General features: G+C 37.3%; 1 protein-coding gene across 3 annotated transcripts in view; it reads left to right on the top strand.

The window, feature by feature from the left end:
- Positions 1 to 25,089, top strand: part of blm (BLM RecQ like helicase) — a 58,603-nt gene that overhangs the window by 16,154 nt on the left and 17,360 nt on the right. For all 3 annotated transcript variants that reach the window (XM_053499792.1, XM_053499793.1, XM_053499791.1), the window contains 10 exons: positions 2,072 to 2,192; positions 2,319 to 2,896; positions 3,286 to 3,462; positions 3,724 to 3,842; positions 3,946 to 4,059; positions 4,293 to 4,391; positions 4,575 to 4,723; positions 5,255 to 5,361; positions 5,463 to 5,623; positions 8,319 to 8,514. In XM_053499792.1, coding sequence (XP_053355767.1) covers positions 2,072 to 2,192; positions 2,319 to 2,896; positions 3,286 to 3,462; positions 3,724 to 3,842; positions 3,946 to 4,059; positions 4,293 to 4,391; positions 4,575 to 4,723; positions 5,255 to 5,361; positions 5,463 to 5,623; positions 8,319 to 8,514 — 1,821 coding nt within the window. The remainder of the gene's footprint in view (positions 1 to 2,071; positions 2,193 to 2,318; positions 2,897 to 3,285; positions 3,463 to 3,723; positions 3,843 to 3,945; positions 4,060 to 4,292; positions 4,392 to 4,574; positions 4,724 to 5,254; positions 5,362 to 5,462; positions 5,624 to 8,318; positions 8,515 to 25,089) is intronic.

The following is a 25,089-nucleotide window of genomic DNA, read 5'->3' as shown; positions in this document are numbered from 1 at the left end:
GGTGGTGCGATCAGCTGAGCGCATCATCCGCATCGAGCTCCCTGACCTGCACTCGATCTACAGCAAGCGGTGCTTGACCAAGGCCAGGAAGATCGTGAAGGACCTCAGTCACCCCAATAACGGACTGTTTACTCTGTTGCGGTCTGGGAAGCGATTCCGCTCCTTGAAGACCAACACAGAGAGACTAAGGAGGAGCTTCTTCCCGCAGGCGATAAGGTCACTCAACCACAACCACGAACTAACACAATCTTTCCATAATTGATCAAATCTATCAATCCTTTTACATCCATGAACACTATGGACAATCACACGCTCACCTTCCCTCATATCTACACTACATTTTGTACATCTACATCCTGGACCATTGCACAAAGACACTTTAATAACTTTGCACACCTACCTTCACAACTACACTACATGTTTACGTTTACATCCTGGACCAGTGCACAAAGACACTTTAATAACCTCTGCACAAAGACACTTTCTTCTATGCATATTTGCACACCAGTACAGTATATTTCAATTTGTACAGTATATTTCTATTTTTATGCACATCATATTTCTATGTACAGTATATTTCTATTTTTATGCATATCATATTTCTATTTTTATTTTTAGTTCCATTTTTTTACTAGCACATTTCTATTTTTATTTTTAGTTCTATTTTTTCCTAGTTTAATTTAATTTTTTTATTAAATTTTTTTATCGTATTCTTTTATTTATATTTATTTCTTATTTGTAAACTTTAATTCTCTTTTAGGGTCAATAGCAGTCGTATAATACATTTCACTACATTTCGTACTGTGTATGTTTGTGTATGTGACAAATAAAATTTGAATTTGAATTTGAATTTGATTACCCGCAATTCCGCAGTGCAAGAGAGAAAAACTTAGTTGTGATTACGTGACGCTCGGCATCAAAACAAGAAGCACATGCATGATACTCGGTGCTCGTAAACCAAGACTTGCTCGTTTTTCAAGTTAAAATTTACTAAAAATCTTAGCTCGTCTTGCGGAACACTCGCAAACCGCATTACTTGCAATCCGAGATTTCACTGTACAGTAATAAAAAAAAAAAAAAAAATTTATCTAAAATGTCATGTAATATAAATTTAAATGAATGTGGAAACACCACAGTGATGAGTATTTAACCATGAAATATATTAAAATACAAAAATAACTTGTGTAAAACACTACAAGAAAATGTCAAAATTTATTTTTGACCTGGTTATGTGGCTTTTTGTTTAAGATTTATGTTTGCCCTGATCAATGTCTGTCAGGGACCAACCAATAGTATCATGATACCTAGAGTACCAGTCAAAAGTTTAGACACTAGTGCTGCAACGACTCCTAACATTATTCTATTGATTATTTAATTGATTAATCGGATTACAGATCGCACATGTATTCAATAGCTCGCTATCAGCTTTTAAACGTAGCGTGAGGTTTTTTTTTTTTGTGAATGTGGTAACTAACAATGAAGTTTGAATGATGGTATTTATGGTTAGTAACTTTGTACGGATCTATCCAGTGATGGAAACTTTAAAGCAATTGCTAAACACCTAACTGTAAATAATTTTATTTTTTTAATATAAATAATATGGCTGCAAAAATTTTTTTAATTTATAGATTATTGAAATTAATAATCAATTAATTGCCTTAGTACTTTCAAAAGTGTGAATTGAAAAACATTCTTGGGGACTACCTCATGAATCAGATGAGAGACTTCCATGAATGTGCCATGAGTGTGCGTTAACAATTTGTTGGATTATGTAGTAAACAAAAAATTTTTCATAGTTGGAATGTCTACAGTATTAATGTACATCATTGAAAATAACTTTTGACTTGTACTGTATGTGCCAATTCTATTTGTATTTTGATACAGTTATGATTTTAAAAATCCTGATGTATTTTTTTCCAGTCTGTAAATAGTACCTCAAATGCAAACATATGTAAGTTAAAGATCAATTAAATAAATAAGGTCAATTGTTCTTTTCTAGTTGAATTTATACCCCAGTCCTTTTTTCAGGTGGTGTGATTGTGTATGTGACTAAATCTGTTCATCTGTTTAGGGTTTGATGATGCCCTCCTCAGTGTTATGGAGTCTATATGCTGTCTGCTGGACACAGTCCCTGAACATGAACTTGTATCCCTTACTTGTGGCACAGAATTGCTTTCACTGAGAGCTCACAGGTAAAATAATTAGCAGCTAACATTTTATTACATGTAAGTCTTAGCAGTCTTACTTCAGCTAATCAAATCAACATACGTAGTTGAATACATTTTGTAAGGGTCTTGAATATGTCATGGTTTCCCTAGGAATAGAATTATTGCTGATGCTGCACTGTTGAAAAAGTGGAAGTCAAATGAAGAAATCAACCTTCATTCCAGGACACTTCATAAAACAGTTTCTGCTGTCACAACCAAGAGCCACTGTTCATCTGCACACATTCAGCTCAGTAAATCCACTGCATCTGTTATGTCCCAGGATGACAATAGTACCTTAAAAGATTCAGACTATACTTTATATCAACACAAGAAAATTATCTCAGGTCTGAACAATAATAATGGAGACATTCGATCAGGAGAATGTTCCTTGAGTCTGTCCTTTAATCTGTCAAATGGTCAGACTGTGAATCATGAGAAAGTGGTGCACGTGTTTCCTAAGAATCCAATGGAGATCGACAGAAAGCCTGTGGACAGCAAAACATTAGTTGATGTGGCTGGCTTACAAGATCACAAAAAATCACATTATATGGATGTATTCTGCACAGGGGACTATGATATTGATGACTTCATTGAGAATGATATCACATTTTGTGAAGGAGGATTCTCAGACTTTTCTGATAAAAAGACTGTTGCTGCTCCTACTGCTGTTGTAAATCCCACTAAACCTGGTTAGTAGTTATAAGTTCTATACATACAATAAATTTCTTTCTATGTTTTCCTTTGTGCTATCCAAGGGGACCTATTATGCAGAATTCACTTTTTAATAATTTTTTCTCACGTGTCACGTGGCCATCTAGTGTGTGTGTGTGTGTGTGTAAACAAAAACGTGAAAAAAGACACATCTTTATTCTTTAAGTTTGTCAAACCTTTCTTCATAAACATGTACAAGCTGTTGCATCATTCATGATGGTTTTGTTTTTGTTAGGCCATCTTCTAAGGAAGTTAATGAACAGTGGTTATTATTTATTAATTGACTCTATTCTGACTGACCTAACTTTAGATGAAACTGTGCAAAATCTTATGCTAAAATGTGCTCTTATGTGATGTGTTTATCTAGAGTTTACATCCAGACATCCAGCTCATGACCACTTCCGGGGCTTTAGCTTTCCCCACTCTCCAGAGATGATGAAAATTTTTCATAAGAAGTTTGGTCTTCATCAGTTTAGGCTCAATCAGCTGGAAGCCATCAATGCTACTTTACTAGGAGAGGATACCTTTGTGCTAATGCCTACAGGTTTGGATTTTAACTGGAGTGCTAGTTACGAATATTAACACACTTAATTAGTATTATCCGATTTGTTCAGTGTCATGTATTGAAAGTTGCAATCCTTAACAACCTCTAGTCAAACAGAGTGGTCTGTGCTAAATTAAGAAGTAATCACTGGTGCAAATGATCATAAGGATATATATTTTATTCTGCTGTTTTGTGAAAATCTTTGTTTATAAATTAATTCAATCAAATAATGGATTATTTTGCAATTTAATCCCTATATAGGAGGAGGTAAAAGTCTTTGCTATCAGCTACCTGCCTGTGTTTCTGATGGTGTGACTCTTGTGATCTCTCCACTTCGTTCCCTTATAGTGGATCAGGTCCAGAAGCTTACAGCTTTAGATGTAAACTTCTCTTTAAAGATTAAAAAAAATAATAATAATTACTGGCTATATAATAATGGTTTGTGACTGAATGCCATTTGTTTGTTTTGTTTTTTTTGCTTAGGTCCCGGCTATTAGCTTATCTGGGGAAAAAAATGACTATGAGGCTGGCCGAATCTACATGCAGCTTTCTAAAAACGATCCTGTTATCAAATTGCTTTATGCCACGCCTGAAAAGGTCTTATATTTAATAATATAAGTGTGCTTGGACTCTAGCTGCTCATGATACTACAGCCTAAGAAATAGAGCAAACGTATATTAGTAAAAACCAGATAGTATTTATGCTGTTTGCTTTTATTTAATAAGATGCTCTATTTTTCAAAACATGGCGTCCTGCTTTAAAATTAACCCTTTAAAGCAGATTTTTAATGCTTATTTGATGCTTCTACCTGTCTTCATGTATGCCCCAAGATCTGTGCAAGTGGAAGGATGATTAGTGCTCTGCAGAATCTGTATGAGCGAGGTCTGCTTGCTCGTTTTGTCATTGATGAGGCACACTGTGTCAGCCAGGTAGACAAGATTTATTTTGCACATTTAAGTGTTTTGTTGATTTTATTATTATTTTTTTCTTTTTTGTGCACCTTTCATGTTGTACAGACACTATTTGTACAACATTAAAGGTGCACAAAAGAGCTCTAGTTAGCACTCTAAGCTAGCTACTATAGTGCTTGTTTAATCCTTTGCTTTTTGTAGTGGGGACATGACTTTAGGCCAGACTATAAGCGGTTGCATGAACTTCGCCAGAGGTTTCCCAAAGTTCCTGTCATGGCACTGACAGCCACAGCAACACCTCGTGTTCAGAAGGACATCCTTAACCAGCTGGCTATGACTCGACCACAAGTGTGAGTCTCTTTGGTGGCCAATGTTTTTTTTTTGCATGACACTGTGGTTTGTGGTCACAGTTTTATACTCAAGTCAGATTGTTTTTAGTGTGTTAAAAGAATGTTCATGCAAAGACATGCAGTATTGTCTTTATAATTACAGAACACATTTTCCATATGTATCTATTATACATTTGAAGATGCTTTTGTTCAAAGTTTCTTACAAAGGTATTTTGCAACCTATATCAAAAGCAAAATCTTATGCTAATTCTGTAATCAGGACCATAAATACCATCTACAGTATCTATAAAATATCTGTTGGGGAGTAGAGTACATAAAGAGGGCACCACACATTTTTTAAATTCATTTCTTTTATTAATTTCTTTAGTTTTTTTTTAAATAATACCAGACATAAACAGAATGTCGGGTGAAAAGATAGATATAGTCTTTGTTCAAAAACTGGCAGGGGGAAATATTGTATTGCCTGAGACCCTGGACTGGAAAAAGGGCTTGATGCATGTTTGCAAAGCATGATCTTTACTTTTACCCTAGATTTTCAATGAGCTTCAACAGGCACAACCTTAAATATTCTGTATTACCTAAAAAACCCAAGAAAGTTGATGAAGACTGTATTAACTGGATCAAAAAAAACTATCCACGTAAGTATGATGCATTTAAAGCTCATTAATAAAGTAGTATATAATGTTTTTTGTTTCGATGTATTTTGCAACGCTAAATCAGTTAACTTGTTTACACACAGATGACTCAGGAATTGTGTATTGCCTGTCACGGAATGACTGTGACAACATGGCAGATGGTCTTCAGAGGGCAGGTATTGCAGCACTAGCATACCATGCTGGAATAAATGACAGTGACCGAGAGTATGTCCAAAACAAATGGATCAACCAGGATGGGTGTCAAGTAATACGCTTTAAGTCTTCAAATCCTCTGAATTTAATTAAATCATTAGTTGATATGATGATTGTTTACCATAGTTGTTACTTACTGTCTTAAGCCCTTTTCAGACATGGGGTATGTAACATTTCAGGCTTCATTAGGCCATAAAAACTTAGCTTTTATGTAAATATTCCTCATTTCTTTCTTTGGTCAGACATGCATACGACTACTTGTAGTAATGGTATGTGTGTGATATTTGCCATTTTCTCTCATAACCTGGGTCAGATTAAAAAAAATAATGATCCTTGACTTTGGAAAAAAAAATTGTAAACCTGCTTTTGTTTTTCATGTGGGTGTTTCGAAAATCAGAAATTCGGATAAAAATTGCTTTCTTTAGAGGAGGCTTAATCATATGACCTACCTTATGGAAAAGTATCTAGTCCTAATATAGTTTCTGGAGTACTTTTATGGAATGAGCAGATTCAGACAAGCTAATCACCTAGCTTTCTGTACATTTATGGAAATAAGTGCATGTCTGAAAGGGGCTATTGATAATCGCATATGTATTTTGTATTGAAAACCATCAGCGAAAATGTTTTAACTTTGTATGGATTCCATAGTGAAAGTTTGCCTGCACACAAAATCCAGAAAATGGAGCGTGCCCAAAAAGCTTCTTCAAATGCCTGGTCACCACCCACACAATACCCATAAACAGTTGATGCAAATTGGCTTATACATGTTTAAATTTTGTTTCCCATTAATTTTTAAATAATGTAGTGGTAAAGATTTTCAACCTGAAAATTGCAAGTTGTCACGTTGTGCAGCACAGCCAAAGCTCTCACAACTCTTCTTGCTTAAGCCATATTTTATGTAAGAAGGCTGTACTTGTACGTAGAGCTGTTAATAAACTAGTCTGACACTCATGCCACTTAACAGTATTATGAGCAATGTGAGGAATTTTCTTTAGGATGATCTTAGTGGCTGTGAAACATCAGAATTTGAGAACAGACAGATCTTTCCTTTTTCCTAACAATATTGAAAAAACTTATTTGCCATAAACGGTGCTTTGTGTGAAATTAGTTCACAGATATTTGTAGCCCATCCTTTTTTTTGTTTAGAGAGGGGAATAAAAAAAAAAAAAAAGATCATTGGCTGCCGATCAAAATTGGTTGGTAATCATTTATTTTTAACAGAACGGTTATCCCTCATCTGGCCAATCACGTTAACTGATACTATTGAGATGACACTAAAGACAATACACAAAGGCAACAGCTAAATTTTTTAGGGCGACCCTCACTCAACTACCCATATGCCGAAGTGCACAAAAAGCTCCAGCCCTATTCTGCAGAGAGTAAAAAGACTAAACCATTATCACACACATAATAATGAAGAAAGAAATAAAGAAGGGTTTTCAGCTCTGGCTGAGGTTGCCCAAGTTTTATCTTGCATGTATGGGGGCTGACAGTAAGCAACTATGATGATGAGAGGAATCAATTGTCTCGTAAAAATGCAGAAACTCATATTTAAAGAAATGCATGCCCTCACTGCTTACAAATAAGAATCCATATTTGGCTTGTCAAATAAAAAGTGACTGTGTTTATTTAAACATGTTCACTGCAGAGTTTCAATTTATTCGCTGAACCAACTTTGTTCCATGTGCTGCTCATCATAATGAGTACGCATAGTTGGGCAGTCACATTTTAGTTAAGCATGTCAGCATTTGTGAGAACCCCGTGATGCTAGTTAAAAAATGTAAAAGTTTTTCCCTTTAATCAAACATAGGCCTTTCTTGTGGTTTTAGTTTTTTTATAATCTACATGAAATAAGAATATAAAAATCTGTTGCCTTCCAATGATTGAAAGTTTAAAATATGATGCTTTTTCAGATCTTAATTGTATTTGTGCACTGCTGTTTATAATTATTTTTAAATAAAAATAGAAATTTATGCCAATAGAACATACAGCAGACACTCTTTTCGAGAGCGACTTACATTTTAAAATTGTATTTCATAATACATCTGAGCAGTTAAGAGCCCATCAGTGGTAACTTGCTGGTTATCAGGTTTGAACCTGGGTCAGTGCCTTAACCTCTGAGCTAGCCCTGACCCCTGTTTTAAATGGCAGATCATAATAACCCCCACACCTGTGATTTGCAGTTGATATAAACCAATTTTGATTTGTGGGGTTGGATGATCGGCCCCAAAAACCCTGATCAGAGCATCCCTAAAAACTATACAATGGAAGCTCGGATTGCGAAGAAATGCCTTTGGTTGCGAGCAAATTTTTTTAATGAATTTTGACTTGTACTCGTATATGAGCGAGGCTTCATATGCGGGTACAAATATCATTGGATATCATGTGGCACACATGCTGCTTGTTTTGATATAGATATTTTATAAACACTCTGATCATCCAATGTTTTTTGTTTTTGGGTTGTGGAACAAATGGTCAGCGTTTCCATTATTTCTTATGGAAGAAATTCACTTTGAGTGTTTTAATATACAAGCATGCTTCCGAAACGAATTATACTTGCAATCCAAGGTTCCATTGTACTTCAAAAAGTTAATTGAGGCTAAATAAATAAATGATTAAGACATTAAAACAGGATGATCAATTAATGCATTAATGAAGTATAATGTGTTTAGTAAGTAGAGTGAATCTTGTGAAATGATTCTGAATTACTAATGTCTGACATCTGATTTATCATATATCCTGTATAGGTCATATGTGCCACTATTGCATTTGGCATGGGCATTGACAAGCCTGATGTGCGTTATGTGATCCATGCCAGCCTACCCAAGTCAATAGAGGGCTACTACCAAGAGTCAGGCAGAGCGGGGCGGGATGGAGAAATCTCCCACTGCATTCTCTTCTATTCCTACACAGATGTCATTCGCATCAAAAGACTAATTTCCAGTATGTACATCTACACTTTAGTATGATATTTAAACAGTTTTTGTCTTGTTTAAATACGTTTTGTCCTCTGCTTTTATACTTTAAGTGTGTCAGAAGCCTTGTGTTTACATTTACTTGAAATTTACAGACAGGAATCTGCTGTCATTAGGATGCCTGAGAGTCATACACACTTGCTCGTATGATTTTTTTTATATTTTTAAACTTGGACCGACAAGTGGTTGATAACACGTACAAATCACAAATGTTAACACTTAGACGCACGCACAAACACACTCATACACACATACACGCGCACAAACACACACTTGACAGATGTTAACACTCACTTCTCTCTCTCTTTTTCTCACACAGACACACACACCAGGCGGTAATGGCTTTTTGTAGGTCATAACACGCTTAAATAACACCCACTTTTCTAAAATTATGTCATAATGGTATTGGGATATCCCCTTTAAGTGCATGTGCCCAATGTATTGGGATATCCCCTTTAAGTGCATGTGCCCAATGTGCCTGCAAGCACCCTGATGGCGCAGGGTGCTTGGGCCTGCTCATCGTGGCTTGCAATTCTATATCTTTTATTATTTTTATATATATATACATTTTTTTGTACATAAATACTTTTATTTTTATTTGCGTAGTCTGGAGTTTGTGCATTTCATTTTACTACTGTTGTACTTGTACAACCAGGTACAGATGGTACTATAGTGGTAAAACGGTTTTAATGTTGTGCCTCGCGGCGACAGCATTTGGGTTTGTGCGTTTGCTGGCTTTTACCGCTGAATGGCACTATATAACTATAGACCGACGCCTCAGGCCTTAGTTCATTCTCTTAAGGATGAATGAGCCACAGCTCCTTTAGAGCAGCTCGTAGTAGCGGATTCAATCAAGTGAAACATTGTATGGAATGTAAGAGATAGTTTCCTTATCATAAAATGCCTTGTATTGTTTTTAATCACTCAATGCACAACCCATAAAACCAGAAAAACTTTTACAATTTCTATCTAAAGTGCACCTAAAGAATCTTATGTGGAATCTTGTTCTTCTGGCCAAGACCATGCTATAATGTGATATTTATTTATTTTTATCTATTGTTATTATATCCTTTTTTACTTTCCCTGAAGTCTCTAAATTACTTACATTAAAACATAATATAAAATTGGTTAGAATAAACCGGCTTAATATTTAATAAGACTCTGCTATGAAATGGCCTGAGAAGCTGATGTGAGAATAAATCCTAATACAGTATAACCTTGGATTACGAGCATAATTCCAAAACACCTGTAAACCAAAAAAAAAATTCCTATAAGAAATAATGGAAACTCAAATTAATCGTTTTACAGCCTAAAAAAAAAATACATAAAAATAATTAACAAAAAATATAAAGTAAAAATAAAGCAAATTAACCTGTACCTCACCTTAAAAAAAAAAAAAAAGTAAAAATAAGTGTTTTTGTTTATCCGCGCAGGCGCTGTGTGTGTTTGGACCTCTCGTTGTGTGTGCACGCATGTAATTTGATACTGTGCCAGGTCTCTCTCACACACACACACACACACACACACATATACACACACACACACACACACACACACACATGCTAAAGGTGAGAGAGAGTGTGTTAACCGGCACAGTGTCAAATTACGTGCGCGCACAGGCTAAGGGAGAAAATGGATTTTTAACCTTCTAAGGAGACTTTCTTTTGCTTTACAGGCTGCACACGTGTGTTATAAGAAACAGTACACGCGTGTTGTAAACACAAAATAAAAGTTTTACGCACACACACGTGGTCACAGTGTTGTAGTAAACAGTACACGTGAGCATGGATGTTGATTATACCAGTAAGACAGGCGCACTAAGATCCAGCAGGGGAGACAATTACCCACAATTCTGCAGCGCACGAGAGAGAAAAACTAATAATAATAATAATAATAACCCTATCAGAAAATCATACTTAATGCGCAAGTCTATGGCAGCGATATGCACAGTAACGCCACGTAAATATATATAAGCAGAGGCCACTGCTCCTGGACGACGTAGAAAAGTTGCTTCTCGTGTATATACGAGAAGCAACTCACCGGTAATACTGTGACTGAGCAAAGGCAATATACTATTTTCTGTGATAAGGCAAAGACCTTGTACATTAATCTCGTAAGCATTCTGCCAGTTACGTTGACAGAAAATGAAGAAGGCTTTAAGGCGAGCAGGGAGTATTAATTTTTTTTTTTTTGTATTTTTATTTTTTTTTAGAGGACCTAGATTACAGTCAAAAAGAATCCATTGCCTGGTCACAATTCAATTCAATTCAATTTTATTTATATAGCGCTTTTAACAATGGTCATTGTCTCAAAGCAGCTTCACAAAAAAAAAAAAGCTGCTTTGAGACACAAGCCCATGAAAGCCGTGTATCATGCTGTTGTTTTGTGCTAATGCAGGCAGGGATTTAAAAGTCAAGCCCCTGCTTGTGTATCATTGCGAAAATCCCAGCAGTCGTATCTTGTTCGTGGAGTGGATCAATGAGGTCTTTGGTCCTGAAAATACCTTTCAAAAAAAAAAAAAAAATGCTCCTGCTAATCCTCCAGGCCTTGGGGACGACTTTGAGTCTAATTAGAGGAATTTGAGTTTATTAAGGTCAAGTTCCTGTCTCCCAACACCACTCTACTACCCTAGCCAATGGTTCAGCAGGTAATTTCAAACGTTAATGCTTTGGTGTAAAGCTTTTTATTTTAGCAATGCTTCGAGGTGACCGAAGGAACAAACCTTCCTGTTAAAGTATTGAGAAGATAATTTCCACATTGTGAACTGCCTCAATAAAGGGATCAATAAAGCCTGGGATGGGGTCACCAAGAGAACCCTTAATTCTGCTTGGAAAAATCTGTGACCTGATTTGCATTCTTGGGCATGACTCTGAAAGGTTTGCTCATAACCAGAAGCTGCCAGTTGTCGATAAAATTGTCTTGGGGAAAGACTGTGAGACTGGAGGTGAATGAGGATAATATTGATAAGCTGGTGAAAGGAACATAGCCAGGAGCTGACCATCGACAAACTGATGGATCTGCATCATGATCAACAGCAAGAGGTGATGGAGGAGAAAAAGTCAGACGAATCCCTAACTTCAAGTTAGATTAAGAAGGTGTATAAAATGTGGAAAACTGCAAAATTTTGAAAAAAAAGCACCACCCGAATAAGGCTGTAGCAGTGCAAACAACAAATCTGTTTAATGACAACAATGCAATGTCTCATTTACGGGAGATTCTCAAAAGCAGGTGTCATTAGATAGCCGTGAATAATGATAGTAAAAGTCTTTCTGTGCTCTCCATCTCTCTCAGACTAGCCACAATTATTTTTACAGAAAGGTTACGTTGTTTTATTTTTACATTAAAATTGCAGGTTACTTTGTTATTCTATATTTAGTATATATAATTGTTAGGGATGCACCGAAATGAAAATTCTGGGCCGAAAACGAAACCGAAATTTTTGGATGCACTTGGCCGAAAACCGATACCGAAACCGAAAATGTCTTCATTAAAAAACATGTTTAAAATATTTTCTTTTTGTTTGTATTAAAAAAACTACAAATTAATGAAAATTATTGCAACTTTGCTGTCCTCATCTGAAACTTTGAAGTGCTTCCAAACCGCCGACATACTCCGTGTTTGATGCGTAATGACAGCGCGAACGAGACGGGAGGATGGGAGAGGCGTCGCGACAATTTCGGCTTTTATTTTCGGCGCTTTCTTACGTTTCGGCTGAAACCGATAATGCAATTTCGGCCGAAAATTTTCGGCGGCCGAAATTTCGGTGCATCCCTAATAATTGTATAATATTTTTTGGTTGTGAAACGAATCATTTGAGTTTCAAGCATGCCTCTGGAACTAATTATGCTCGTAAACCAAGGTTTGACCGTGTATATATAATGTATGTATGTGCGTATACAGTGTGTACTGTATATATAATGTATGTATATGTGTGTTTGTTTGTGCGCGTGTATATACAGGTGCATCTCAGTAAATTAGAATATCAAAAAGTTTATTTCCGTAATTCAATTCAAAAAGTGAAACTCGTATATTATATAGATTCATTACGTACAGACTGATATATTTCAAGTGTTTATTTCCTTTAATTTTGATGATTATGGCTTACAGCTTACGAAAAACCCAAAATTCAGTACTGTGGAACCTTGGATTACGAGCATAACTCGTTCCGGAAGTGGGCTCCTATTCCAAAACACTCGTAAACCAAATTTTCCCTAAAGATTTATTTTCCCATAGCAAATAATGGAAAATCAAATGATTCGTTCTACAGCCAAAAAAAATAAATACATAAAAAAAAAAAAAACACAAAATATAAAGTAAAAATAAAACAAATTAAACTGCACTTTACCTTAAACTTAAAAAAAAAAAAAAAAAATCCCCAAAGTGTTTACGTTTGTGCACGCAGGTGCTGTGTGTGCACGCACATTATATATATATATATATATATATATAAACACACACAGACACACAAATTATACACATTATATACACACACAACGGTTAAAAATTAACTGTTTAAAAATTAGCAAGGGACATCGCTAGTCACTCGCGTGAGCGCATACTAAGGGAATCACTGCTCTAAAGTAAAACAACAACAAAAAAACTAATTAACCAGCACCTTACCTTTGAAAAGAATCGCGACAGGGCAGAATTTGTGTGTTTGTTTGAGATCCTGAAAGGAGGGGTGGCTGTAAAGCCGAGAGAGAGTGTGTGTGTGTGTGTGTTGGTGTAAGTGAATGAGCGAGTGTGTGTGCGTGTGTGTGTGTTCGTTCACCCAGCAGAGGAGACGATTACCTACAATTCCGCAGCGCAAGAAAGAGAAAAACCGTTGTGATGACAAGACGCTCAGTGTCAAAACAAGAAGCGCATGCGTGATACATGATACTCGGTGCTTGTAAACCAAGACAATGCTTGTTTTTCAAGTCAAACTTTCTTAAAAATCTTTGCATGTCTTGCAGAACACTCATAAACCGCGTTACTCATAATCCGAGGTTCCACTGTATTTTAGAAAACGTGAATATCACCTAACCACTGAAAAGTATGAACATGTACAGCTCTAAATACTTGCTAGGGGCTTGCTTTGCATGAATTACTGCAGCAATGCGGCGTAGCATGGAGGCGTTCAGTCTGTGGCACTGCTGATATGGAAGCGCAGGTTGCCCTGAAGCCCACGTTGCTCTGATGGTGGCCTTCAGCTCTTTTGTGTTGTCGGGTCTGGTGTCTCGCTTCTTTCTCATCACGGTACCCCATAGATTCTCCATGGCGTTTACGTCGGGTGAGTTTGCTGGTCCATCAAGCCCAGGGATACCATGGTACTTAAACCAGGCTTTAGGACTTTTGGCAGTGTGGGAACTTACCAAGACCTGCTGGAAAATGAAATCAGCATCTCCATAAAGCTGGTCAGCAGAGGGAAGCATGGAGTGCTCTAAACCTTACTGGTAGACATATATGCTGTCCTTGGACCTAATGAAACAAATTGGACCAACACCAACAGATGACAGGGCTCCTCAAACCACCACTGACTGCAAACTTTACACCGGACTTCAAGCAACTTGGATTCGACAAGGAATGCGACAGTTGTTGCTCAAGCTGCTGTATAGTTCTGTTGAATCTTTCCCAAATTATTGAGTATTGCTTGTGGACCTTTTTCTACCACATTTTTTCCTTTCAACCTTCTTTCCTTTCACATTCGACTTTCCATTAATGTACTTGGATACAGCACTCTGGAAACAGCCATCCTCTTTAACAATGACCTTTTGTGGCCCACTAAACCAGACTGAGACAGAGACTATTTAAAGGCTCAGGAAACCTTTGCAGGTGTTTTGAGTTAATTAGCTGATTAGTGTGTGACACCATGAGTCTCCAATATAGAACGTTTTCACAATATTCTAATTTTCTGAAATACTGAAATTTGGGTTTTTATTAGCTGTAAGCCATTATCGTATAACTCATATAATTTACGAGTTTCACTTTTTGAATTGAATTATGGAATTAAATCTACTTAATATTCAATTCAATTTTATTTGTATAGCGCTTTTAACAATTGTCATTGTCGCAAAATAGCTTTACACAATCAAAATAATTATTTAAGTCTGTATAAAATGTAAGTGTGCATGAATCAAGATGAGCAGATTGTCCCTGGTGAGCAAGCCACAGGCGACAAGGAAAAACTTTGAGAGGAACCAGACTCAACAGGAAACCCATCCTCATTTGGGTGAAACCGAAAGCAGAAATTGATCTGCATTTATACAGTGTGTTAGGTGGCAGGCAGTTCAGCTATAACAGTTGATTTTAATTGATGTAAATATGGAGTCCAGGTAGGCATTAGAGACCATTGCAATCTTGAACTATCGAGCAACCGCAGTCAAGTCCTCGGAGAAACAGCTGTCAACACCAGTCGAGGCCAGAACCGTCTTTATGGTAAAGTGAAACCATCCCTAGACACCAGACGCATTTCAAAGAGACACACGGGGCATCCATGCAATGAGATCTCCATCCAGAAGCGGGGCACCAGGATGAGTCAGACAGGTCCGGAGGGCAGAGGGAGTCTGGATCACTGGCAGCTTAGGAACGACATGTGTAGCTCGACAGAGAGAGGGAAGAGAGAGAGGGATAAATATGAAAGATTATCGAACATAGTGAGCATTATTTGGAAGACTGTTCCATAATTTTGGGGCTTTGTAAGAAAAAGCTCTGCCCCCAGCTGTTTTTTAATAATGCGCGGTACTGACAAGCAGCCTGCATCCATTGATCGAAGTAGGCGTGGCGGATCGTAAGACACTAGCAGTTTGCTCAGATACTGCGGCGCGAGACCATTTAATGCTTTATATGTCAAGAGTTGTATTTTAAAATCAATGCGAAATTTCACGGAGAGCAAATGAAGTGAAGATAAGGTAGGTGTGATGTGCTTGTATCTTCTGGTTTTAGTGAGAACTCTCGCTGCTGCATTCTGGACTAGCTGAAGCTTGTTTATGCATCTAGTTGAACGACCAGACAGTAAGCCATTGCAATTGTCCAACCTAAAGGTGATAAAAGCATGAACTAGTTTTTCTGCATCGTTTAGCGACAGTATATTTCTTATCTTGGCAATATTTCTGAGGTGAAAGAATGCTATCCTGGTAATATTATCTATGAGTGCTTCAAATGAAAGGCTGGAATCTATAATCACACCGAGGTCTTTTACTATTGCAATCGATGGAACAGAAAGGCCATCTAAAGTTACAGTGTGATCTAAAATCTTACTTTTAGCTGAATGCGGTCCTATGACTAGAACTTCTGTCTTATCAGGATTAAGCAGAAGGAAGTTAAATAGCATCCAATCTCTTATGTCCTGCACACATTGCTCAACTTTAGTAAGCTGGTTTTTCTCATCTGGTTTTGCTGAGACATATAACTGTGTGCCGTCAGCATAACAATGAAAACTAATACCATGTTTACGGCTTATGTTGCCTGGAGGAAGCATGTATAGGGGAAAAAAGCAGTTTTGGGCCTAAAACTGAACCTTGTGGAACACCAAACTCCACTAGAGAGCATGCAAAATAATCACCATTCAAGTCTACATACTAATAACAATCGGTCAGATAGGATCTGAGCCAGGAGAGGGCTGTACCCTTAATTCCTACTACATTTTGAATCTGTGAAGAATAATCCCTCGATCAATGGTGTCAAATACTGCACTGAGTTCGAATAACACAAGCATAGTTACACAACCCTGATTAGAGGCCAATAGGAGGTAGTTTACTACTTTAACGAGTGCTGTTTCTGTGCTGTGATGAGGCCTAAATCCTGACTGATACAGTTCATGTATGCTATTTCTATGTAGATATGAGCATAGCTGCTCTGCTACTCTCTTTTTGAGAATCTTAGAGATGAACGGGAGGTTTGATATAGGCCTGTAATTGGACAGCTGATAGGGGTCGAGGTCAGGTTTCTTAATAATCGGTTTAATAACTGCTAATTTAAAAGATTTTGGAACATACCCAATGCTAAGTGAAGAATTACTTATTCTTAACAGGGGTTCTATTAACAGATCTACTTTAGAAAATGTGTTGGTATAGAATTTAATATACAAGTTGATGAATTTGCAGAAGAGATGAGTGAAATTAGTTCATTCTCTTCAAGGGGAGTAAAGTATTCTAGGTTCCGATCTGACATAGTTTAATATCTGCATCAATTGCATTGTCCGGTATCAAAGCCCTAATTTTATGCCTGATATTTACAATTTTATTATTAAAAAAGTTCATAAAGTCCTCACTATTATACAATGTTGTCATGGAGATTTCTGGAGTGGTCTTATTTCTGGTTAATTTGGCTACGGTATTATAAAAATCTAGGATTATTTTTGTTATTTTCTATAAGAGTGGAGAGATACGTTGATCTAGCTCAGTGGTTCTCAAACATTTTCTGTCATTCCCTACTAAAGGGGGTGGGCGAATTTTCAAGCCCCACTTGTCTACAAAATGATAACGAAAACGGCCAAGTTTACTGTTTATTGAAATATCAAGTTCTAAACCAATAAGATCAAATAACACCAAGTTCAAAACAGATAAAATACATGTGCAGATGTTATAACAGGCTTACTTCGTCACTTATCTAGAGCTTTCTTTCAAAGAAGTTGAGTGGCATATTAACGTGACTGGGGTGTGTTGTCTCTAAGTGTCTTCCTAATTTGTTGGGTCTCATGCTGTCTGCTGCCAGCGGTTTAAGACACAAAACACACACGGGTCTCTCCTCTGCCCCCACCATCCCCACCATGAATCCAAGTGCAACATAGGCCTCATCATGTTTTTCTTTCGGCTAAATTACCTGCTTTTTTGAGGTCCATGTAACAAATGTATCCATAGACGTTATTATCCTCACTAGTACGCTACTGACCTGGTGTTATGCTCTGAAATGCCCCCCCGTCCCCCATTAAACTTTTTCAAATAATATATTCGAAAATTAATTCATAGGTTTGTGGTGTACAAATTACAAATTATAACAAACGAATTTAATTATAAAATAAGCAATATAAAAAAAAATTGTATAGGGGAAAAATATATAAATTATATATTTTTTTCATATACAACATGTATATTTTTATATTGCTTATTTTATAATAAAAATCGTTTCCTATAATTTTTCACCCACAAACAATATTTATTAAGTGTTATTTGTGATAAACAATTTGTTATTTGTACACTGATAAACCCCTGCAAAATAAATGTGCCATAAAATAATCATTTTGGGGGATTTGTATTAATCGTCTCGACGGCTGTCACGTGCCTAGGGTTAATAATATATTTGATAATAATAAACCTTTGAATGCATGTCCTAATATAATATTTGATAGAGATTATGTGTGTGTTGGGGGGGCATTTTAGCGCATAACACCTGTTTGTGTCCGTGGTAAAGTTAGTTTTATATTCGCATCTCCGAATTCAATAGCTGCGTAAATAAACCCGCGAATAAGATACCCAGATATATTTCCTCTCTACATTGTCTTTAAGCTACATCCGCCTTAAATTATACATGTTTAAAAGCATAAACACCATTATTCTCTACGGCGCAACGAATGATTTAGGGATCATCGCAAAACGCCGCACACCAACAAAAAGCGTAGAACGATATTGATCTTCCCTTCTGTTCAGCGCCTGAAGGATCAAAAAGTAACTTTGTTGCCGCACTAGAAACTAGAAATGCCAGACTAGTACTGCCTAACAAAAATACAGAAACATCAGCATACACATTGAAATAAATGAAATTACATATATAATACCGAATGTTTCCTTATATTTTGTTCCTCTGGAATTACCGTGCCACTAATTCCCTCCCGTTCACTGCGCCCCACCTGTCATGTCTGTATTCCCCACTAGTGGGGCGCGCCCCACACTTTGAGAACCACTGATCTAGCTACACTAAGAGCTTTTCTATAGTTCAGGATGCTCTCCTTCCATGCTATTTAAAATACTAATATTTAGTTTGACGCCATTTACGTTCTAATTTCCGAGCTGTCTGTTTTAAAGTGCGTGCGTGGTCGTTATACCAAGGATCGAGTTTCTTATCTCTAATAATTCTTATTTTAACTGGAGCTACATTCATGTCTAAGGTATAACGGAACATCGTCCGAAAGATATTATTAAACCTAAAGTGTGACCTGCTTTATGAGTGGGTCCTACTACACACTGATTTACTCCTACTGAGTCCAGTATGGACATAAATGCTCTACGCAGAGGGTCTTCTGAATTCTCAAAATGAATATTAAAATATCCAGCAATTAATGATTTGTCTACAGAAATGACTAGGTTTGAGAGGAAATCTGCAAATTCACAAAGAAATTCAGAATACGGCCCTGGAGGTCTGTAAATAATGATTATCGGGATTGACTGAGCTGACTTTATATTTGAAGCTACACTTATGTTACTATAGAGAACTTCAAATGAGTTTAATTTGTGTCCGTGTTTTTGTACGATAGTCAGATTATCACTGTAAATAATTGCGACACCTCCTCCTTTACCGAGGCTGGTGTATGTAGCTATATCCTGGAGGACTAGCTTAATTTTAAGCTACATACTCGTCCTGTTTAATCCAGGTTTTAGTTAAACAGAGAATTTCAAATTCCTGATCTGTGATAATTTCATTAACAATTACTGCTTTAGATACGTTAGATCTAATATTTAACAGGCCAGCTTTGCCCTCAAAGGTCTTCCAATTGTCTATAAAGCCCACGTTGTTTTCGGAGCAACACCTGGACATCCAGCGGTTCAGTGACCACAACCTGCTGTAAGCTATGTCGCCACGTCTCATTGGGATGGGACCAGAGCATATTACTTCATCGGACATCGCCTTCGCTTGTTTAAACACCTCAGTGAAATTATTCTTGCTAACCTCTGACTAACGAAGGCGTATATCGTTCGCTCCAGCATGTACCACTATCTTAGAGAACCTTTGCTGTCCTAGAGCCTCAAGATTACCTGCTATTAGCGGTGCTCTGGCTCCTGGGATACACCTAACCACTGCTGCTGGCGCCCCTAAAGGCCTAGCTAATTTTACATGTCTTAGTATAGAGTGTTCTATAACCAGAGCTCTTCTAGGTTTCTCACTGGGTGCATCACTGAGGAGAGCAAACCTGTTGGACACGTGAAGTGCAGAAGAGGTGTGCTCCAGGGGGCAACCTTAGCGTTAGCTTTGGCTGAAAGAGTATGCCGCCGAGTCGTCACCCACTCGCCCCGCTGTGAGGGCTCTAATGCCGGAGTCGGGGGCTGGTTATTTCCGCCTGCGGCACCCAGACATTCCGCAACGGCAATAACGCTGCTCTCACACTCTCTAACCCTCTCTGAAGTCTGGATGCGCTCTTCTAACGCTGATATCTTCTCCGTCAGAGTGCTAACTAACACACACCTATTACAAGTAAAATTACCATTAACGACAGAGGAAGAAAATCTAAACATCTTGCACTCCACACACTGAACGAGCTGAATGGTAGACATGATAAAGTACCTGATTTGGAGTTTAGTTGTTTGGAGCTGAATTCCGTTTGTTGTTGTTGGACGAAGATACTCGCGCATTCTCTAAAAAACGGAAAAAAGGCAAAGCCCAATAGTATGAAAAACGTAACAAAAATAGTTGCTGTTAATATTATTATTGTATAAACGGAAAAGCTATTAAATTTAAACGCTGATACAAATGCGAAACTTTCGCGGCAACGATACAAAAACAAGAAGCTACTTTCCTAGTAGATTTCCTATTCTAATTTATTGTGATACACCTGTGTGTGTATATGCATGTATATGTGCGCACGCGTGTGTGTGTGTGTGTATATATATATATATGTACTACTCACAATAAGTTAGGGATATTGTTATTTTCATGAGTGCTTTTCCTATTTACTCTGAATTTGAATAAAATGAGTAAAAGTTCCCTTTGATATAACTAATAATGTATAAGAAGTAACACCATTTTCATTAGTTTAATATTTATTACCCCAAAAATTTCGACGATAACAGGTATAGCCCCAAATAACAAAAATTTACAATGTCAGTAGCGGGTGTTTCCACCAATTGCCAATGCCAGCTTGACAGGGACATCTCATACTCCTCACTAGCCTCATGAGGTTGTTGAAGAGTGGAACACATTTCCTCAAAACAAGTGCTACACGCAATTCTGCCAGGTCACGTGGGGTGGGGTATGATCATCCAGTCTCTGCTTTAACTGGTCCCAGACGTGCTCTATGGAGTTTACATTGATTGCCATACCATATGAGGCATTTCAACTTCCTGAAGTCGAGCTGAGACAATTCTGCCATGATGTGGTGGAGCATTTCCATCCATGAAAAAGAAAGTTGAGGGTGTGCTGGCGGAATTGGGGGATGATGATGGGTTCTATGATGTCTCTGAGGTAAGAACGTGCAGTGACTGAGCCATGTACAATAACCAAATCTGTTTTGCGCTAACTGGTGATGCCTGCCCAGACTGTTGCACCTCCTCCACCAAAGCAAACCCTGGGGACCATGTTGACCTCGCCTTTTCCAGCAGCGCTGACGTCAATCATTTCTGTGCACAGGACGGTAGACCACTGCTGCATTGTCCAGGTCACATGGTCTTGTGCCCACTGCAAATGTTCACGGCGGTGTCTTGGTGTCAGTGGAGTCACCTGCAATGGTTGTCTGGCATTCAAGCCAAAGTGGTGGAGTCGGTTGCGAATGGTTTGTCTGGAAAACCTAGTACACCTCACATCTAGTAAATGGCCTGCAGCTGTGTGGCAGTTGCATAATGATGTCTTAGTGCAAAGGTCCTTAGCTTACTGGTCATCGTTGCGGTATGTCACTCGTGGGGCTCCACTCCTGGGTCTGTGTGAACTCTGCCAGTAGTTATGTGTCTTGATGCAAGTCTGCTGATGACACTTTGAGACGCACCAAGTTCACGAGCAACATCTGACTGCCTGTCACCGACCCAAAGGCGCGCCATGGCCAGGTGGCGGTGCTCGTCCGTTAAGTGACTTCGTGTGTTTATAGTTATTTAAATGATTAACTTTGAATGACTTACTGACAATACCAGCTTTTTATACCCACAGAATGTTGAAATTAATGCCACATTGAAAATGGTTGTCTTCCCAAAAATGTCTGAAGTGAAACAAACACTGTGTATACTAAGTCCACTAAGTCTCTCACAATATCCCTAACATATTGTGAGTAGTGTATATAATGTGTGTGTGTGTGTGTGTGTGTGTATAATATGTGAAACTCGAAAAATTTTAATATCATGCAAAAGTTCATTTATTTCAGTAGTGCAATTTAAAATAGTAAAACTAATATATGAGAGATTCATTACATGCAAAGAAAGATAGTTTAAGCTATGATTTGTCATAATTGAGATGATTATGGCTTACAGCTCATAAGAACTCATGCATGGATGCAAATCCACAATTTCAGAAAATTAGAATATTGTGAAAAGATTCAATATTCTAGCCTCAAAGTGTCCTACTTTAATCGGCTAATTAAGCCATAATACCTTGTCACGTGCTTTTTAAGTCTGGGGTCAACGCAGCCGTCTACCAGAAGATTTTGCTGACTTCATTTTCCAGCATGGCTAAGCACCTGTCCACACTGCCAAAAGCACCAAAACCTGGTTCAATGACTGATTGATTACTGGGATTGCCAAGAAAAAAATGAGACATGAAACCGGACAATGCAGAAGAGCTGAAAGCCGCTATTTAAACATCCATGTCTTCCATAACAAATCATGTGTGTATGTATATGTGTAACTGTGTACATGTGTACATGTGTACGTGTGTGTGTGTGTGTGTGTGTGTATGTATGTATGTATGTATGTATGTATGTGTGTATATATATACTCAGCAAAAAAAGAACGTCCCTTTTTCAGGACTGTGTATTTTAACAATAATGTTGTAAAAATCCAAATAATATATATATATATATATATATATATTATTAAATATGATTTTATATATTTATATATATATATATATATAAATATAAATAAATAAATATATAAATATATATATATATATATATATATATATATATATATATATATATAAAACTGTACAAAAACTGTAACCACTGTGAAATGTTTTCTCTGTACCCTTAAACTAGGAGATTCCCGAATGCAATTTTATCTTGAAACAAATTTCCCCATAAAAATAATGGAAACTCCAATGATTTTGTTCCACAACCCAAATGTATTCATAAAAAAATTCATAGGTTTTGTAATACAATATAAAAAATTCAAAGTAAAAATAAAACTAATTAACCTGCACTTTACCTTTGAAACGAATCAACCCCGAAAGGAGAGGAGGATAAAGAGGATGGTGGTAATTGAGTAGGACGTGTTGCATGCATGCACGCACATGCAATTTGACTTTACTTGACTGCAACTGTAGTTACTCAATGCAAGGTTTTACTGGTATTGTCAGCTGTTTTCCACTTTCTTGGACTGTAAACTGATTTGTTAAGGATTTTCAGAAATTCGGATTATTCACCATCAGGACAGCTATAACAAAGACATTTTCTATCATCATGCTCCCAGACTAATTCATTGAAACCGGTGACTTTAGACATTTTATACATTCATTTTCACACTGAAAAATATTGACTATAACTGTAAATATTAGTATCTTGTGCACTACAGTATATTTTTGTATAATACGTGAGCTACTTCCATAATCTTAATAAATATTTTATTTTTTTACATACAGCCCAAATCATTAGACCTACATGCTTTTCTTTTTAGCAGGTAGTTCTTTCCTGTGGTTTATTCCGATGCAGTTTTGTGATCCTCACTTGTGCTTCCATTTTTTTTTAAACAGAAAAGGCTTTCTCCTGCCAACCCTTCCAAACAATACCCATACTTGTTTAATCTTCTTCTAAATGTGCCGTCATGGACTTGAACTTTTAACATTCTTAGTAAGGCTTGTAGCATCTTTCTCACTGTAGAATGTTAAACTCCAAATTAGTTGGAAATAGTTTTATTACCCTTTCCACATTGATGTGCAGCAACAAATTGAACCATATTCTTGTTGTAACCAGGCAAATTTTTGTAGCCCTGCTGATTTGCATTAGTTCTAACTCAGTTGATAGCATAGAATTAAAAAATTACTAACATAAAAAAAGGAAATTACTAACATTATTGAAATAAAAATAACACAGTTCAGGAAAAAAAAAAACACTAAGTTGTTTTGCAGTTCACTTCACCAGCATGTGTTAGCATGTGCACCCAAGTAAACTTCCACTGAAGAGCCATAGAAGAGCACACAAACAGCTGTGATCAATAAAGTTGATTAATAAAGATTTATAAATCTTTATTTTTATAAATCAATTGTTCCAACAAGAACTAATATATAAAATTAATTCACACTTTCTGACCTTACAGATTGAGAAATTTTGTTGTAGTATAACCCACTGTAATATTATAATTACATACTGACAATTCAATTAAATTTTATTTGTATATCGCTTTTAATGATTTACATCATCACAAAGCAGCTTTACACAATCAAAATAATTAAGTTTGTATGAAATGTGAATGTGTATGAATCAAAATTATATGATTGTCCCTGATGAGCAAGCCTAGGACGATGGCGACAGTGGCAAGGAAAAACTCCCTGAGATGGTAATAGGAAGAAACCTTGAGAGGAACCAGACTCAACAGGGAACCCATCCTCAACTGGGTGAAAACAGATAGCAGGGATTGATGTGCAGAATAATATGCGAGACTGGAAGTTCAGTATAAGAGGAGATGTGTAAGATTAAAGTCCAGTTTGTTCCTGGAGGCTCAGGTAGACTGTGAGAAATTCCAGTCCAGAACTATTGAGCGACTCACAGGTCCTCAGAGAACAGCTGTCTGCATCAGTCGAGGACAGGACCACTTTCATGGAAAAGTGGAACCAACCCCAGTCACCACACGCATTCCAGGCAGACCACACGGGGGCATCCATGTGATGAGATCTCCAACCAGAAGCAGGACTCCAGGATGAGTTGAAGAGGTCCAGCGAGGGTCTGGATCACTGGCAGCTTAGGAGCGACATGTATAGCTCGACAGAGAGATAGGTACAGGAAAAAGGAGAGAGAGAGAAGAGAGCAGAAAAGGAGAGAGCAAAAGAGATGGAGAAATAACAATTAGGTATGGTCACAGTCGAACAATGTAAAAGGTGAATGTATATTTAGTGCAAAGTGCAAGCAGAGACTCCGGCAGGACTAACTATGACAGCATAACTAAAAAGGGAGAGCCAGAAGGAAACACAGACATGAGGGCTTCCAGAGATGTAAAGCATCCAATCACCTCACCGTCCACAAGCCTGAGTGATCAATGAGAGTGAGGAAGACAGCATCTAAACATACCAGTTCACCTAATACTCTACGTCCATGATTCCCCCAGATCTGCTCCTTTACCTAAGGCAAATCTATTTATAAAAATGCTTGGCTAAATAAATAGGTTTTTAGCCTGGACTTAAACACAGAGACTGAGACACATTGCTCAACTTTAGTAAGCTGGTTTTTCTCATCTGGTTTTGCTGAAACGTATACTTGTGTGTAATCAGCATAACAATG

Source organism: Clarias gariepinus, chromosome 7 (assembly GCF_024256425.1).
Source record: "Clarias gariepinus isolate MV-2021 ecotype Netherlands chromosome 7, CGAR_prim_01v2, whole genome shotgun sequence".
Taxonomy (NCBI): Eukaryota; Metazoa; Chordata; class Actinopteri; order Siluriformes; family Clariidae; genus Clarias; species Clarias gariepinus.
The sequence above is the reverse complement of the archived record's forward strand: the minus strand, read 5'-3'. Positions and strand labels throughout refer to the sequence as shown.